Source organism: Condylura cristata, unplaced genomic scaffold (assembly GCF_000260355.1).
Source record: "Condylura cristata isolate star-nosed mole 26May11 unplaced genomic scaffold, ConCri1.0 scaffold00025, whole genome shotgun sequence".
NCBI lineage: Eukaryota > Metazoa > Chordata > Mammalia > Eulipotyphla > Talpidae > Condylura > Condylura cristata.
In genome coordinates this window covers 17,784,592-17,799,560 of record NW_004567126.1, presented here as the reverse complement: position 1 = coordinate 17,799,560, position 14,969 = coordinate 17,784,592, and the positions used below count along the sequence as shown (strand labels likewise).

General features: G+C 52.2%; 1 protein-coding gene across 2 annotated transcripts in view; it reads left to right on the top strand.

The window, feature by feature from the left end:
• GRIK4 (glutamate receptor, ionotropic, kainate 4) overlaps nt 1-14,969 on the top strand; it is a 383,774-nt gene that overhangs the window by 278,390 nt on the left and 90,415 nt on the right. The window contains exons 9-10 of one of the 2 annotated variants that reach the window (XM_004689170.2): nt 2,943-3,095; nt 3,856-3,960. In XM_004689170.2, the coding sequence (XP_004689227.1) occupies nt 2,943-3,095; nt 3,856-3,960 (258 nt within the window). The remainder of the gene's footprint in view (nt 1-2,942; nt 3,096-3,855; nt 3,961-14,969) is intronic. The other variant, XM_012729818.1, reaches the window with a different exon arrangement.

The window sequence follows — 14,969 nt, the reverse complement described above, 5'->3', positions numbered from 1 at the left end:
GGGGGGGGCAGAGATGGAAAGCAAACTCCAGAGAGTTTGGAGGAGCCAGGGAGAGTCTTAGGCAAGTTTTTAGGGGCCAAAGAGAAAGGATGGTCATGTCTGGAGAACCCCAAGGAGCCCAAACTTGCAGAAGACGTTTGGGGAGGTCTCAGCTCAGGCTAACCAGAGGACCCTCGAAGCCTACTGGACACACATCTCCGTGTCACTCCTCTGAAAGTCACGCGCAGATGGAGAAGAGACAGGCACCTTGAGGATGTTCCTTCCATCAGCTCCTCACTCCCTCCCCCTCACGGGAGTTGTAATTACTGGAAGCACTCAAAGAATCTTGAAGACCCCAGAGTGAGAGAAGCCAAAGAGCACTGCAAACAGGCACACGCTGATCTCCCAGCATCTGGATCATTTGCTAATAAGGGAGCATCCGCCAAGAAAACGCATCCCAGACGGAGTGGGGATAGTGACAACCGTGTGGCAGGGAAGCGCTTGGGGCCTGGTGGGAGGATGTGAGAAATGGCGTGGTGAGCTGTGTCTGCAAGTCTGCAGTGTCGAGGGTCTCCTGGGGACCAGCGTGCAGCCTTGTGAGAAGAAGGAACCTGTGAGAGAGGATGAGGCCCGTGGCTCTCTGGGAGTCTGGGCGACAGTGCCCCTAAAAGCAAGGGGGTCTCCGGAGTCTTGCAGCCCGTGAGGGTGTTCTCAGCTTCCAGTGTCAGAAATCTGGAATGAAACTGCCTTCCGCAAAAAACAAGGAAACGTGTTATCTCATGTCACAGCATGTCAAGAGGGAAGAAGGATCCAGGGTGATGTCTTTGGAAATCCCCGGGCCCCTGCACCCCTGCTCTGTCACCCTTGGCATCAGCTTTATCCTCAGGCTGGAGGCAGGTGCCCTGCAGGACCAGGTGACACACTAATGTCCCCTGCAGGAATAAGGTCTGGCTCTTTTAGAGATAAGAGCTCTCCCGAGTCGCAGCCCCTCACCCAGGCTTCAGTTCCCATGTTACCGGTCACGACTGGGGCACTTTCCAGTCCCAAGTTACATATCGGCAGGGGCTGGATGACACACTCGGACTCCCCTGGGAGCTGGGACTGGATGAGCCACCCAGGAGCGCATGGCTACACAGGGGAGGGGAGGGCACCTCATCACACTGGGGGTGCTGGTAGGGTCCTCTGATTAGCCTGAGCTGAGACCTCCCCAAACATCTTCTGCAAGTTTGGGGTCTTGGGGTTCTCCAAACATGACCACCCTTTCCCCCTGGCCCCTAAAAACCTGCCTAAGACTCTCCCTGGCTGCTCCAAACTCTCTGGTAGGGAGGTTAAAGGGGGTGAGGGGCTCTAGCTAAGCGACAGTCCCCTTCACTGCCCATCTCTTCTGCCCTACGGTCTTGTTCCAACAATTCCAAGTGGCTCTTAGCTGAGGGAGACATGTGAGATGCTCAGTCGCAGCGGGAGGCAATCTGGGTGATTGGCAGAGACCCTGCCACTGTCCTCCGCAGGCCCTGACACTCTCCTGCGTGTTGAGTTTAGGCAAAAGGACAACTGCCTGGGCCTCAGTTTCTTCTTTAAAGAAGCTGGACTAGGGGACTTCTAGGGCCCCGCCTATTCAATACTGCGATGTCCAGAATCTCAGAAGGGACAGGTTAGCTAGGAGGCAAGAAAGGAGGTGGCATAGGAATTAGTTTGCAGCCACACTGAGGGTTCTAGACACCAGTGTCAGTAGGGCTGGTAAAGTCCCTTTGGGTAAATGTTTGTTGAAGCTAGGAGAATCGTAATTTCCACATGTCTGTTGGGCAAGGAAACATGAGAGGTCCATTAATAAAGCAGCCTCCCATGGCCAGGACAAGGAGTTGTAGGCTTGTTGAGAGGCATCCAGGAGGTGAGAAGAGGCCGCTGAGAATGGGAGTGGGGGGTGAAGGAGAGGGCAGGGGACGATGGGTTGGGGAGTGCAGAGTGTGCTGGGCAGCGTGCTGTTGGCACTCACCCTGATGGCACAACCCAGGTGCCCTGCTAGGTCTTCAGGTCATGGGGGCTGCAGGGCCAGGGGACAGTAAAAGGGGTCCGGCCCCTCCCTCTGCATGGGCCCCCCGTGGCCCACCCCTTTGGCTGTGCACTGCAGTTCCACACCCTGCTATTCGCTCTTCCCAGCTGCTCCCATGCCCACACTTAGAATGGCAGCTTTTCTACCAAAATTCCTAAGTGCCCAATTCCAGCGCTGCATCCTGCATGGAATATGCTCTTGATCACTCCAACTGGATAAGAAAGCGCCCTCTTCAGGTTCCCCACAGACCTTTGTGGGTTCTTCTCACCCCGTTCATTCCCGCCTTGCTTGGGTTCTCTCCCCCAGTGCCCCTTTGTCCCTCTGAGCTTGGAGTCTTGCTCATCTTTGGGCTTGGAAGTCACTGTGCTCCATACATACCCATACCATTGAGGAGTACAAAGCAGCCTGCACTGGCCCATACATCTAGGAAGACACCCTGTGGCGGGGGCTGCCGGGAGGACGTGGCCTGTGAGAAGACGGGTACGTCTGTGGGAAGAGGCTGGGTGCTGGCTTCTTGAGACAGGCTGTAGACCTCCTCCCTGGTCTGCGAACAATGGAAGTTTCTACTTCTGTGAAGCAAAGAAAGAAAAAGATATCCTCGAAACCATTTTGAACCCAAATAGGTAGTTCAAGGGTCTAACCCAGGGCAGCCTTTGCCACCACTCTCTGCCCCAGGCGGGGCTGGGGGGTGGGGGACTCCTGGACTAGGCCAAGCAGACTGTTCCAGAGACACGAGTTGAGCCAAGGGCCAAGAAGCCTTGTCTTTATTTTGTTTTGCTTCTCTCTCTTCCTCCTCCCCGTTTGTTCTTTTCTTCCTCCTTTCCTGTCCTTCCCTTACACATCCGCTCTCTGCTCCTTCTCTCCCCGGCCTCACCCGCACGGCCTCCCCGCCCTCTCCACTGCCCTCCCCCAGCTGTCCTCGGCGCTGCTGTTTGACGCCGTCTATGCTGTGGTGACCGCAGTGCAGGAGCTGAACCGGAGCCAGGAGATCGGCGTGAAGCCCCTGTCCTGCGGCTCGGCCCAGATCTGGCAGCACGGCACCAGCCTCATGAACTACCTGCGCATGGTGAGGGACGGCCGGGGCCCTGGGAGAACTGGCTCATGTCCACCCTGCCGGTCACAGCCCCAGATTCAGCAGCAATCTGCGGCGACCCCATTCCTTGACCATGGGTCCCATGTGTTCTCGTCTCCTTAAACAACCCCCTAGAGAATCCACAGCAAGATTGTTTACAAGATGGGCCCAAAAGCCTCAGGCGACTCAGGCATCAGGATGGCGGGCTTGGACCTGACCCTCGACTCGGGCAGTGTCTGCGCAGCTCCTGCCCTTGGCCGTGCCGCCCTCGACTCACTCACAGGGAGCGGCAGGCTCTGCCCTGCCTCCTCGGGTGACGTCTAGGCCACAGAGAAGATCCACTTGTCAGCAAAGCCGTCCGTGCCGGTGAAGAGGGTGGTGCATGTCCAGTCAGGTCCTCTGACTTCCTGCAGGCCTAAGGGTGGGTGAGCAGCTACCCAAAGAGAAGCCAGGCTCTTTACAACCTAGAGAAGGCAGCGGGTCAGAGCTCAAGCTGGTGTCTCAGATGGCGCTGGTGTGTGCAGCGGCTATGACGTCACTGGTAGGGGCATCCTGCTCCTTGTCCAGCCGGGCCGAGGCTGAATTGGTTCCATTGCATTTGCATTGCAAGACTTGGAGGCCGAATGGTGGCAGAGAATGGATCTTGAGGGGTCCCCTCTCGTGGGCACCCTGACCCTTGGAGCACCTGTGTGGAATGCTTGCTTGGGGCCAAGCAGAACACGGTTGGTGCTGTAACTCACTCTCTCTTGGACAGGTAGAATTGGAAGGTCTCACCGGCCACATTGAATTCAACAGCAAAGGCCAGAGGTCCAACTATGCCTTGAAAATCTTGCAGTTCACCAGGAATGGTTTTCGGCAGGTAAGCTTCTCTGTGTTCAGGTGGCAGAGCCTCCTCTTTGTTCCTTCCTGGAACCCAGCCTGCTTCTCCTAGGCTCTCATGATGCCCTCCACCGTTCCCAGGGGCAAGGCTCCTGGCTGCACCACCTCTCTTCCTGCACCAGGATCAGCCTGTGTCTCAGATTGCAGCTGGCTTGGGAGGGAGGCAGATATGCTCTATGGGGAGAGGGGAGGAGGCAGGTGTGCTCTGTGGGGGGAGGGGAAACAGTGCATGTCATGTCCTATAAAGAGGGCACTCCCTCTTGTCCACTATTCTGAATTATTCTCCAGAATCCGCTCTAACCCTGAACTGGGTTAGATCCCAAACAGCTCACTGCCAAGACATAGACCAGACCCCACGGGGCTGAGGACTCCCACAGTTCTGGGTGGAATGGACAGCCAGCTCCCCCCTCAGCTATCTTCTGCTCAACACACGCCCCCTCCTCTCCTTTCTGCTACTTGTCCACTCCCAGCAGCTCAGGCTGCTTTGTCCTTTGTAACTGTTTTCCATTTTCCCACTCTTCTCTCATTCTCCTCCATTAACCTCCTTACTCTCCTTTTCTCCGATTCTCTTACATGGGAGGGAACAAGGACCTCATAGTCCCTGTGAGGGCCTCTCTGAAGGTCTCCCAAGCTCCCCATCACACGAGTAATCAACCTTCTATTCTTAGTCTAGCCCTTCTGCAACCTTAGCAAAGCCTGAGAAATAGGAAGCGATGCACTAATTACAGCAGGAAACAGACATCTTGAAGAGCCTCCTGACTGTCAGAGGGGCTGAACAAGGGAATGCACCACCGAGGGGCTGCACAATCACCTTCCCAGGAGGTGAGGGATTATTAAAATCACTTTCACGTCCAGCATCTTCACCACCATCCTGCTCACAGCAGTGTTCTGCAGAAGCTGTCACTGCAGGCCCTGTCCCGTGTGTCATGTGTCACACGCGTTTAACCCCCATTTTACTAGTGAGGAAACCTAGGGAATTTGCCTTTGGCCTTGAGTTGATAGCGGCAACTGGTTTTGAACCCAAACACCTGACTCAGAAATCCAAGTTCTTAAGTCCTTAACCATTTTGACAAGTCACGCATCAGAATCACCTTGGCATTTCATGTTGAAAGTGCCTCTCTGCAGACTTTACACCATAAGATTCCAACTGGGTGGGCCTGGGCTAGGGCCTTGGAGCCCAAGTGGTCACAGGCACTGGGGCGATTGTGATGAAACCTGAGCTGCACTGTGGGCCACATGCTTGACCCTGCTCTGCCCTTCTCACTAGATCAGTGGAGTTCCTTCTAAAAGGACACTGATCATGCTGGTCCATGAGGCCAGGTAACTCTTCTTAGACAACAGCAAGATTTAAAAAAAAAAAAGAGCCCCCCCCCATGTTTATTGCTGCTTTGTTACAATAGGAAAGACATGGAATCAACCCAAATGCCCAAAAGTAGATGACTGGATTAAAAAAGATGCCATACATATACACAATGGAATATTACTCAGCAATCAAAAAGATAAATGCATGCCTTTTGCAGCAACATGGATGGAGCTGAAAGGGATCATGCTTAGTGAAAATACTGGATGGTTTCACTCATAGCAGGAGCATAAAGGATCGGGGGGAAATAATAATAATAATCAACAACTATATACCAGAGATACTTTATGGGGGTGGAGTGGGAAATGGGATCAAAAATGGGGGAGAGAAGGCAGTGCACAGGAATATAATGATGATGGCACACGGGTAAATTGGTGATGGGAAGCCTGTGGAGATTGCAGCACAAAATGATGTTAAAAAATAAGCTATAATAATAATAATAATAATAATAATAATAATAATAATAAAGAAAAGAGTCCCAGACAGAGGGAGAGAGCCCTAAATCCTGGTGTTGACTCTACATAACCCCTTACAGCTGTGGCCAGCTGTGAGACATTTCAGCCTCGACTCTGGCTACCATTTTATCAGCTCGGGCGGGGTTAGGTGGGCAGCCAGAAACCTGGGAGAGAGTACCACAACACGGTCCTTCCACTGCCCAATGAGTCAGTTATGGAGCTGCTACTGTGTGTCAGGCGCTGCGTCCCTGTCTGTGTGGAGAGAGCGCTCACCACCTGGCAAGGAAGAGGTCAGAGGGGGACAAAGTAGGTGCGATTTGGAATCCTTAAACTCAACTCGTGCCCTTGGGCTCATAATTCTCTGAACTAAAGAAATGGCCAGCCTAGAGAGGAGTATCAGGCAGATTCCCCTGAGCCCTGGCAACGTGAAGAGCATTTGTTCATTTTGTTTTCCCCAGTAAATACCGCTTGAGGGCCTACTGTGTGCGGGCTGCTCTTCTAGGCACAGGCTTTAAAAAAATAGGCAAAGTGCCTGTATCCGAGGGAGGCAGCAGGCAAACACACACACACATGGCCTCTGCCTGTGTTATAGGAACATTAAAGCCAGGTCGGGAGACGGATGTGGGGCAAGGAGGAGGGAGGAGCAGTGGTCAGGAGGACAGAAAGCTCGCACCACGCCCCCATCCACGGGCTTGCGTGGAGCGTCCCTCAGCGTCAGTCCTGTCTCTGGTGCTCTCTGCACAGAGCTCCTGGCAGCGATAACTGGTGGCCGAGTTGGTGGAGGCCCTCATCCCACCCTCCCCAGACTGACAGTGACTTGGGCCAGCGTGCCTCTTCACCTGAAATCCGCTTCTCCGGTAAGCACCACTCAGGCGGCAGGATTGCCAGGGTCATGGAAAAGCGCAGCCAGCCGCCAGCCCAGCTCTGCCCGGGCTTCTGCTCTGGAGCACCCTAAGAGGCACAGGCTAGGGCTTCTCAAACTTAGATATGCACAAGGGTGGCCAGGGGTGCTGGTTTGAAAATGGAAGTCTCCCAGCCCCACTACAGTACGTGATGCTTTCCAGGAACTTCACATTCTCAACTGGCACCAGGTAGATGTTACTGGGCAGTTGGTCCACAACGCCCTTTGACAAAAACCAGCCTCGTCCAAGAGGGTAGTCAACTGCAGCCATGCGTGGAATTTCTCCCTGAACTCCCTGCTGCCCAGCCCATGTTCTGAGCTGCTGTTGACCAGAGAGTGGTTTTGCCCTTCAGCTATGCTGGACCCATAGTCCTGATTGGATTTAGAAAGTGGATTGCAATAATCCTCTTTATTACCTATTTTTCTTCAACAAGTCAGTGACTGTCCTGCTGCCTCCCTGTCTGGCGAGGTCCCCTGAGTACCTGTGGGAACCACAAGATGCATCATGGGCACAGATGTGCTTGGCACTGCTGGTCCCAGGGCCCAGCCCAATCACTGGCCCAGACTTTGCCTTTGACAGGTGCCCTTCCCTTGCTTGTGACAGGATGAAGAAATGGTTTGGGAAGAGATAATTAATTGCCTCACTCTTCCAGGGTGGAAGAAAGTCAGGATGTCTGCTCAGAAAGTCTCCCAATTCCACCCAAGGTGGTGCAGGCAGGGGAGGAGAGCAACAGGGAGCAGTGGGCCACATCCCAGACTCTATGTGGGCTCTTGGCACAGATCACTACCAGTCCGGAGGGCAGACCTTCACGGTGGACCAACTCCCATTTCACAAATAAGGAAGCTGGGGCTCGAGGCTGCTCTTAACGAGGACTTCAGGCACAGGAGGAAATCACCGGAGCTGCCCTACTCCACGGCCTGCTCTCGGTTTCTCACTCCTGGCTTTTTCCCACTTTCTGGAACCCTGACGACTCCAGATCAAATACTGTACTCAGGTTTGTTACTTTGCTGTCATCTGCTGCAAACCAGGGCTGCACCTGGTGACCTGTGTCCTGGCTGCCTGCAGTAATGGCATCTTCTCATTTGGATTTGGTTTTGCTCTTTCTCCTTCTTGTCTGGGCAAGTGACTATTCAGAGGTGGTTTTGATTATTCAGAGAGCACCACACTGCGACCCAGTGGGTTGTAATTGGTAAAGTGTCTGAACCAAATACCATATTCACTGCCGGTGGCTGATTAAAGGGTTATTGCCATTGTAAAAATACTTTTTTCAGAATTCAGGGTTATTTTTTACCATTTAAGAAATTACTATTTTGGTTCTGTCTGGAGAGAGTTTTCCATCTGGTATTCTGTGGAGTTTCCGCTGGAGCCTATTAGGGGGAAGACTCGTTACGGTATTCTATAAGTGACATTTCTCAATCAGGGCCATATATGATTGATCGTATGTAACTGAGGTGCATTCCAAGACGTTGTTGTCAGATTCTCTTAACTGTTCTGCAGTTTTCTCCCTGTAAAATCGCCCTTCTCCATCCCACGTACTCTCTCTCTCATCCCTCAGAAAATACTCTGAGTGGCGTTGGAATTGTGTAATCTCTCTTCTTAGTTTGGGAGAAGTTGTCTTTAAAAGAGGCAAGGAAAAAGGGGGAAAAAAACGCAGCCTGGCTTTAGAGGGCCCTTAATTTCCTTCATTTAACTTAGTCTAAAGATCAGAGATTCTGAGCAGCCCCCGAGCGACTTCGTTCAGGCTGTAATAAGATGAGCACACCTTTCATCTGAGGATGGGAAGTGGCTTAACAGGCTCTAATTAAGCCTTCGGGAGAGGGAGGGCTGACATGGGGGCTTGACATCCTAGCTAAAGATGCAGATCTCAACTGTTCCGTTGGCTCACTGTGCACCACGAGGGATGGGGAGGCACCTCAACTTTCTTCTGAGGGGTAACAGATGCTCCTCCTTCAGTGTTTGGCCTGGCTAAAGCCAAGGATTATGGAAACTGGATTTGCATGGCTTCTCTTCTGCTTGCTTACAGTTAGAGTAAAAGCTGGCTGCACTGACATGATGATCACCCTGTGCTGGGTGGTACACATATAGCTTTTCTCCTCTTTTTATCAACCATGTATAAAAGCTCTCCTGTCCATCTTGCAGGTGAGACAGAGTTAAATAGTGTGTTCACATCCATCCAGTTAGTATATTCCAGAGCTAAGAACAGGGTCTAGCTGTCTTTAAGGAACATGGTCTTCCCAATCTGTGCTATAGCCCTGGAATACGTTGAAGGCGACCTTGAAGGTGCCTAATCTTACCTTCCAACCCAAATCACGAAGATTCTTCATATGCCCGTGAAGGAAACAGCTTCCCAGCCTCTCCTTCAGCATGTCCTAGGCTGGGAAGTCAACCCCTGCTCAACGATAGGTTCCTAAGTCTTCCAGCTCCTAGATCCAAACCTTCCTTGCAGTTCCACCCTCTACAGCAACCCCAAATAGCCTGGTTTCTCTTTTCCACTAGCTCTTCAAATGTTTGAAGGTAGTTTTTGTTGATTCCTTCTTGAAAATCAGCATAACATTTTTTGAGCACCTATTCTGTGTCGGGCTGAAAATGCAAGATGAATGAGTCATGGTCCCTTTAAGAGCTCATCATCTTGAAGGAAAGGCAAAAATGGGGGTCAACAATGACTTCCAGTGCTTGAGTTGTTCTGCCCCTCAGATCTGGCCCTTCCCCAAACAATCATCCATAGCTGTTCCCAGAAACTAACGAGTCTCAAACTGTTAGTAAAACTAACGAGTCTCAAACTGCTCCTACATTTTAGCTTGCCTATGTCTCTGTTAAACAATGAGGCCTGAACTGAGGGCCCCGTTCCAGCTGGCGCTAGTTGACACAGCCGAGAGCACCTTCCCCTTTCCAAATACTGCGTTTCCACTCACTGCATTAGCTGCTGACTTAGTCTTCGCATTTCTGACTCACTCTGAACTGGCTCCTGAGGTCAATTCACAGCTCCACTTGCTTCCCCCCACCCCGGTAAACAGGGTTATTTTCACATGCACTTTTCACAGAGACCGGCCCTGAGCACCCCTTTCCTAGGACCTGGTCCATTGATCCATTTGATTCTGTTCCTGTGGAGCTGGAGAGATGGCTGAGTCCCCCAAGAAGGGGAGAAGAAAGCCTTGTGAGCCTAAGGCCTCACTCCCTTCCCAAAGCTGCAAAATCTGGCTTGTTAAGGGACTGGTTCTTTGGGATGGTTTGAGTGCAGTTCTAACTAGAGGCAAGAAGATGGACAAGGTGACTTTTGTGAGTTAAAGGCAAACGTAGAATCCAGGGACCCAGTGTCCTCTAGAAGGTTCCAGAAATTCAACTCCAATTTCCTGAGGCTCAAATAGGTCCCACCAGTTGGTGGGAGGACAGGCAGCCTCCTTTTAGCTTCTTTTCCTGGCACCTTCCCTGATGAAGCCCGCACACGGCACAGCCACACCTGCCCCTTTCTGGAGACGTTTAGGACCTCCCAGGTTTCAGAACCCTGAATGAAGGTGGCTTGGGCCTCACTCCTGAGTATACTGTGAAGGCAGCTCCCTTTTTCATCTGACCCTCTGGAGCCAGGAACACCAGAAACATCTTCTGTTGCTTTGATACAATTTTAGCAGACTTATTGTGGGGACCCCATCCTGTCTCTATCCCGAAAGCAGACAAAGAACAACAGAAAACCTTAACAGCACCCATCTTGTGGGAATCTGCACCTGGGCAGAGAGTGCCTTCCTGTCCGTGGACAGAGAGTGTCTTCCTATCTGTGGACAGGGCCCACCAGCAGCCACGCCCTTCCCTCAGCCCCTCTAGCTGTGAACCGCCCTGACTCCGCAGGCCATCTGCACTCAGTTCAGACTCACCTAGGTTGAGCCTGGCAGGCTGTGAGACTCACCTCACAGTTGCCTGCCAGGTGAGGAAGCATCTCTAAGGGGCCCTGACTGCCCCTGTGCAATACATTTGCAATTTGAGGCAGGAGTTTACCATAAATATGCAGAACCTTTGAAGCTGCCTTTGCTAGTACCTGGCTCAGAGCACTGGAGCAGGGGTTTGATTGCTGGAAATCAGCAGCCTCGAGCGCCAGCTCCCAGTTAGGGGACAGACCTGACCAAAGAAGGCCAACTGGGGGGCTGCATGGTGGCCATCCCCCCAGAGCCAGCCCCGTGACTGCCTTTGATGAGGAAATTCTGAGACTGAAGATTTTCCAGTGGAGGAAGGGGAGAGAGAGGTGGGTGGTTGGAGGGGCTGCTTTGAAGGTTACTGAGCAATCACTTATTTCTTACTTTTAATTAAAGACCTGGGAGAAAGGGAATTGGCATGAAGTTGAAAATAGTTGAGACCACATCTCAACTGAATATCATCAATTCATTGAGTTAGAGGAGACACGAGCCCTTGTGCAGGCCAGCTTACCCACCTGAGAATACAAATGGGAACCTGTCATTCTGCCCTTAGAGTGAAAGGGCAGCGGGGCCCTGCCTGCCTCTCTGCCTCCCCTGTGCCTCCACCACAGCCTGCTGGGTTAGCCTCCCTGCAGGGTGGGCCTCCTGGGCACAGGCCCAGCATGCCCTGAGGCGGGGCCAGTGGCTGGCAGAAAGGATACCAGTGAGCAAGCGAAAGGTGTGGCCAAAACCCAGGGCTGGGACCTGCCTTGCCACCTCTGAGGAAGGAGCTCACATCCAGCGGGGACACCTTTTGCCAAGAGAGTTCTCTGAAGTTACCACTCCCCAAGTTGCTCCCCAGAGATTTCATCTGACAGGCCTCCCCATGGGCACCTGGAATGAACGTGCAGAGACGGGCCCCTCAGGTGTTAATTCATGCCTGCCTTTCTTTCCTTTCCATCCTCCAAGAGCTGCACTCCAGGAGTTAATAAAAAGCTTGTTCAGGACACCTCCTGCCCCCCCACCCCAGCCACCCCCAAAAGACCAACAGCCAAGGGTGGACCGGAAGGCTTTCCCTCCTCCTGCCTCCCTGGCCCACATCCATCTGGTTCTTTCTCCTCAAGAGCGGGGCTTCCTGCTTATCAGCTTTGATGGCAGATTCACTGACTGCAGAAGCTTATTCACACATCAGCCAGCAAACAAATTAAAAGTACTTACATTTCAAACAGGGGCTGCCTTTGGGTAGAGGAGCGGAGTTTGAAAGTGCTGCATTTTAAATCTATTTCTTGTAATATGCCCGATCACGCGTCCTGCCTGAGCTCAGCCTGGGGAAGCTTGCCAGTTCTCAGTGACTCCTTTCCGCGCGTCTCCAGCCAGCTCATGCCTGGCAGAGCTGGAAGATGCTGGGCTGCTAATTTAGTCTCATGAAGCAGTCTGCATCGAGCCGCTCTGGTGAGAGGTGGGCTGGCATGGGTCAGAAGTCTTGGTGGGAATGAAGGCCAGTGGGTCCAGGGGAAAGAAGGAAAATCTAGTGAGAGGGCGCCCACTCGGCAGACACGGGTAGGGGGAGTGGAAAGACAGTGCTCAGCTCTCAGCAACGAAATACTCTACTTCTGTCCTGCCACCTCAGTAAAATAGGGATGATGGTCATAATAATAGCTGCTTTCTGTGCATCATAAAATTCTTGTGAGAACAAAATGAAAAACTGTTTATAGATGTGCTTTGAGGGTTCTGCCACATTGTGCCAACAGTGTTTTGTCATCTTTCATGGAGATGTCTGTCTGTAGATTTGCTATCTTCTTGTGCAGTCTTGCAATCTAGGCTGATTTGGGGGAGAAGAGGAGGACTAAATGGCCTGTGCTGTGCAAATAGGGGGCCTTGCCAGAGGGCTGCAAAGGCCAGCCCACCTAGTCAGGCTTGGTGGAAGCAGGTTCTGCCAGCCGGCCTTGCTCTGCTGCAAGGTGGGCTCCTCGTGGCTTTGCTCGCCCTACTTCTGACCTTCCAGCCCCACCCTGTGTCTTCCTTCACCCCTAACTTCTGTCCTTTCCCCACCCCTATTCTCACTCCTTTCTTTACCCCTAATGTGGCAGCGACAACACTTCCTCTTTGCAGTGGCTCTGGGGGGTGTGACAACAAGAGTAAGTCGTGGCTCCACCCCTGGGAGAGTATGTAGCATGTCTAGAACCTGCCTGACAAGACACTGCTCAGACAGGTGCTACTGACATCCCCAAACTAAAAACTCCCCATCTTTTCCAGCCACACACCATCTGGGGCAGGGCTGTGCAGCCCTCAGCCCACCCTCAGCTCAGCTGTGCACCCGGCCCCACCTCCAGCATTCTCCTGCGCCTGGAGGGCTGGGGAGTGACCAGCTCCCTTCCGCCCTGATGCTTTGTTAGGACCATAAGCCCCACTGGCATCTGCTCCTCCAGCCTCAACGGCTGATATTAGTAAACTGCTTTCCCTAGGTACTTCTCCACCTGGCGAGTTTGACAAGTGCAGCAGACACTCTCCAGGCCCTGACTGTGTCATATTCATTGGCAGTGACTTTCTTCTAAGATGAAAAATGCCAAGCCTGCCTGAGCTCTCTGATAAGCTCTCTCCTTCAGCTGATTCGGAGTCTTCCTCTCTTCTAGGAGGTGAATGGGGGGAGGGGTGCAGCTGCGTCTTCCTATTTACAGACTTACCTGTCCTCACCCCACTGGGAATAACTGGTATTTCTTTTTTTCTTGTTGACTTTATTATTATTTATTTTTATATTTTTCTTTAGAAGAACTAGGGTGAAGGCGAGAGGTACAGGGAATGAGAGAATTCACCAGAGACAGAGTGGGGAGCAGAACAGGCAGATCCACTGAAACACACTACTGAGGGGAGCAGCGGACGGGTCAGAAGAGGTCTGCTGCACCATATGTGGGTGAGCCCCGGGCTATACCCTGACAGGGCTGAGACTTAGGCCAGTGGGGAGGCCCTCATTTGGCCTTCTGTCCAATAAGAAAGGCCCTCCACGCAGCCTCACTGACCTCCTCTGAGGCCTTGAGCCAGTTGGAGAGTCCATTGAACCCCCCAGAGCGTGTCGGGGTTGGCGTTTTTAGGCAGTGTTGGGGTGATTAGAGCTCCTGTCCTGCCCCTGATAGCATGGATCTGTCACTAACATCCCTGAGTACAAACATCTGTTCTCCTTGGCAGGAGAAGTGATGAGGGTGAGACCAGACTCCACTTCACGCCCCAGAGGTTGGGGATTCAGAATAGAAGTCTGAGCACATCTTGCCAAAAGCCAAACACTCGAGCACAGACTGAGTACACTCAAGCCTCGTAATTTGTACATTCCGTACTTGCAAATTCATCTACTCATTAAATCTATTTGTAACCCCCAAATCGGTACTCATGGTGCTGTCTCTGATGTGGTTGGAGCAGTGGGAAACAGGAGCCGGCCAGCGGGGACGTTCCCTGGCGGCCCTACCCTGTTAGGATAGCCCGTCATCGGCTCCCTGTGTGGCTGAGAGGCTCGCAGCTTAAACTCTTGGCAGAGGGAGGAACTGGCTCAGTCGCTGGAGTGACAGGACACAGAGAGCCAGTGGGCAAGACTACTATTTACCGGCTCTCGGATTGTCATGCCTGGAGCATGTTTGTGCTTTTCTTGGAGATCTGGATTTTGAAAATGACTCCAAGCTTGGTGCTGAAGAACTATCTTATGTTCCTAAGTGCAAGAAAACTGTGAGGTGTCTTGCAGAGAAAAGACAGCTATGTCTAACAAGCATCGTGCAGGCATGAGTTACAGTGCTGTGATTCGGTGTACATGAGACAGCATGGTGTATTCAAGTGTCTGTAAGCAGAAACCTGCATAGAACCAGGTTATGTTTTGGTTGACTGGTGAAAAGGATGTGACCAGCGGCTCACAGGAACCTACCCTCTTTAAACCCCTTCGGAACAAGGGATCCATAGCCCCCAATTCATTGTGTGTGACAGCTTCACAGAACAACCCTGCCGTGGAGAAAGAGAATCGGCTGTAATGAGAGTCAGCCCACAGAGAAGACCAGGAATGAGTCCGGTGTCCAATGTCCCCATAATGTCTTTTCTCTCTGAGTTCTTCACCCCACATTCTTACCCTCCTGTTTCTCACAGTGTCTGAGGACCACACCTACCCCAGTCTTCCTCCTGTTTCCCTTCTATAGAAGTAGAATCTAGATCCCACACTCTAAGGACTAAAAAGAAAAACAAGGCAGCTCTAGACCAGTGCTCCAATCAGATGCAGATAGACTCTCTTGAAGGTCCGTCAGTGCTTGGATGCTTCCAATGTCAGGGAACTCACTAGCTGGAGCGAAAGTTTTTGTTGTTAGGACGTTTTCCCATCTGTCTGGCAGAATTTATTTCCAAAGCCTCTTTGTCCTGACTCT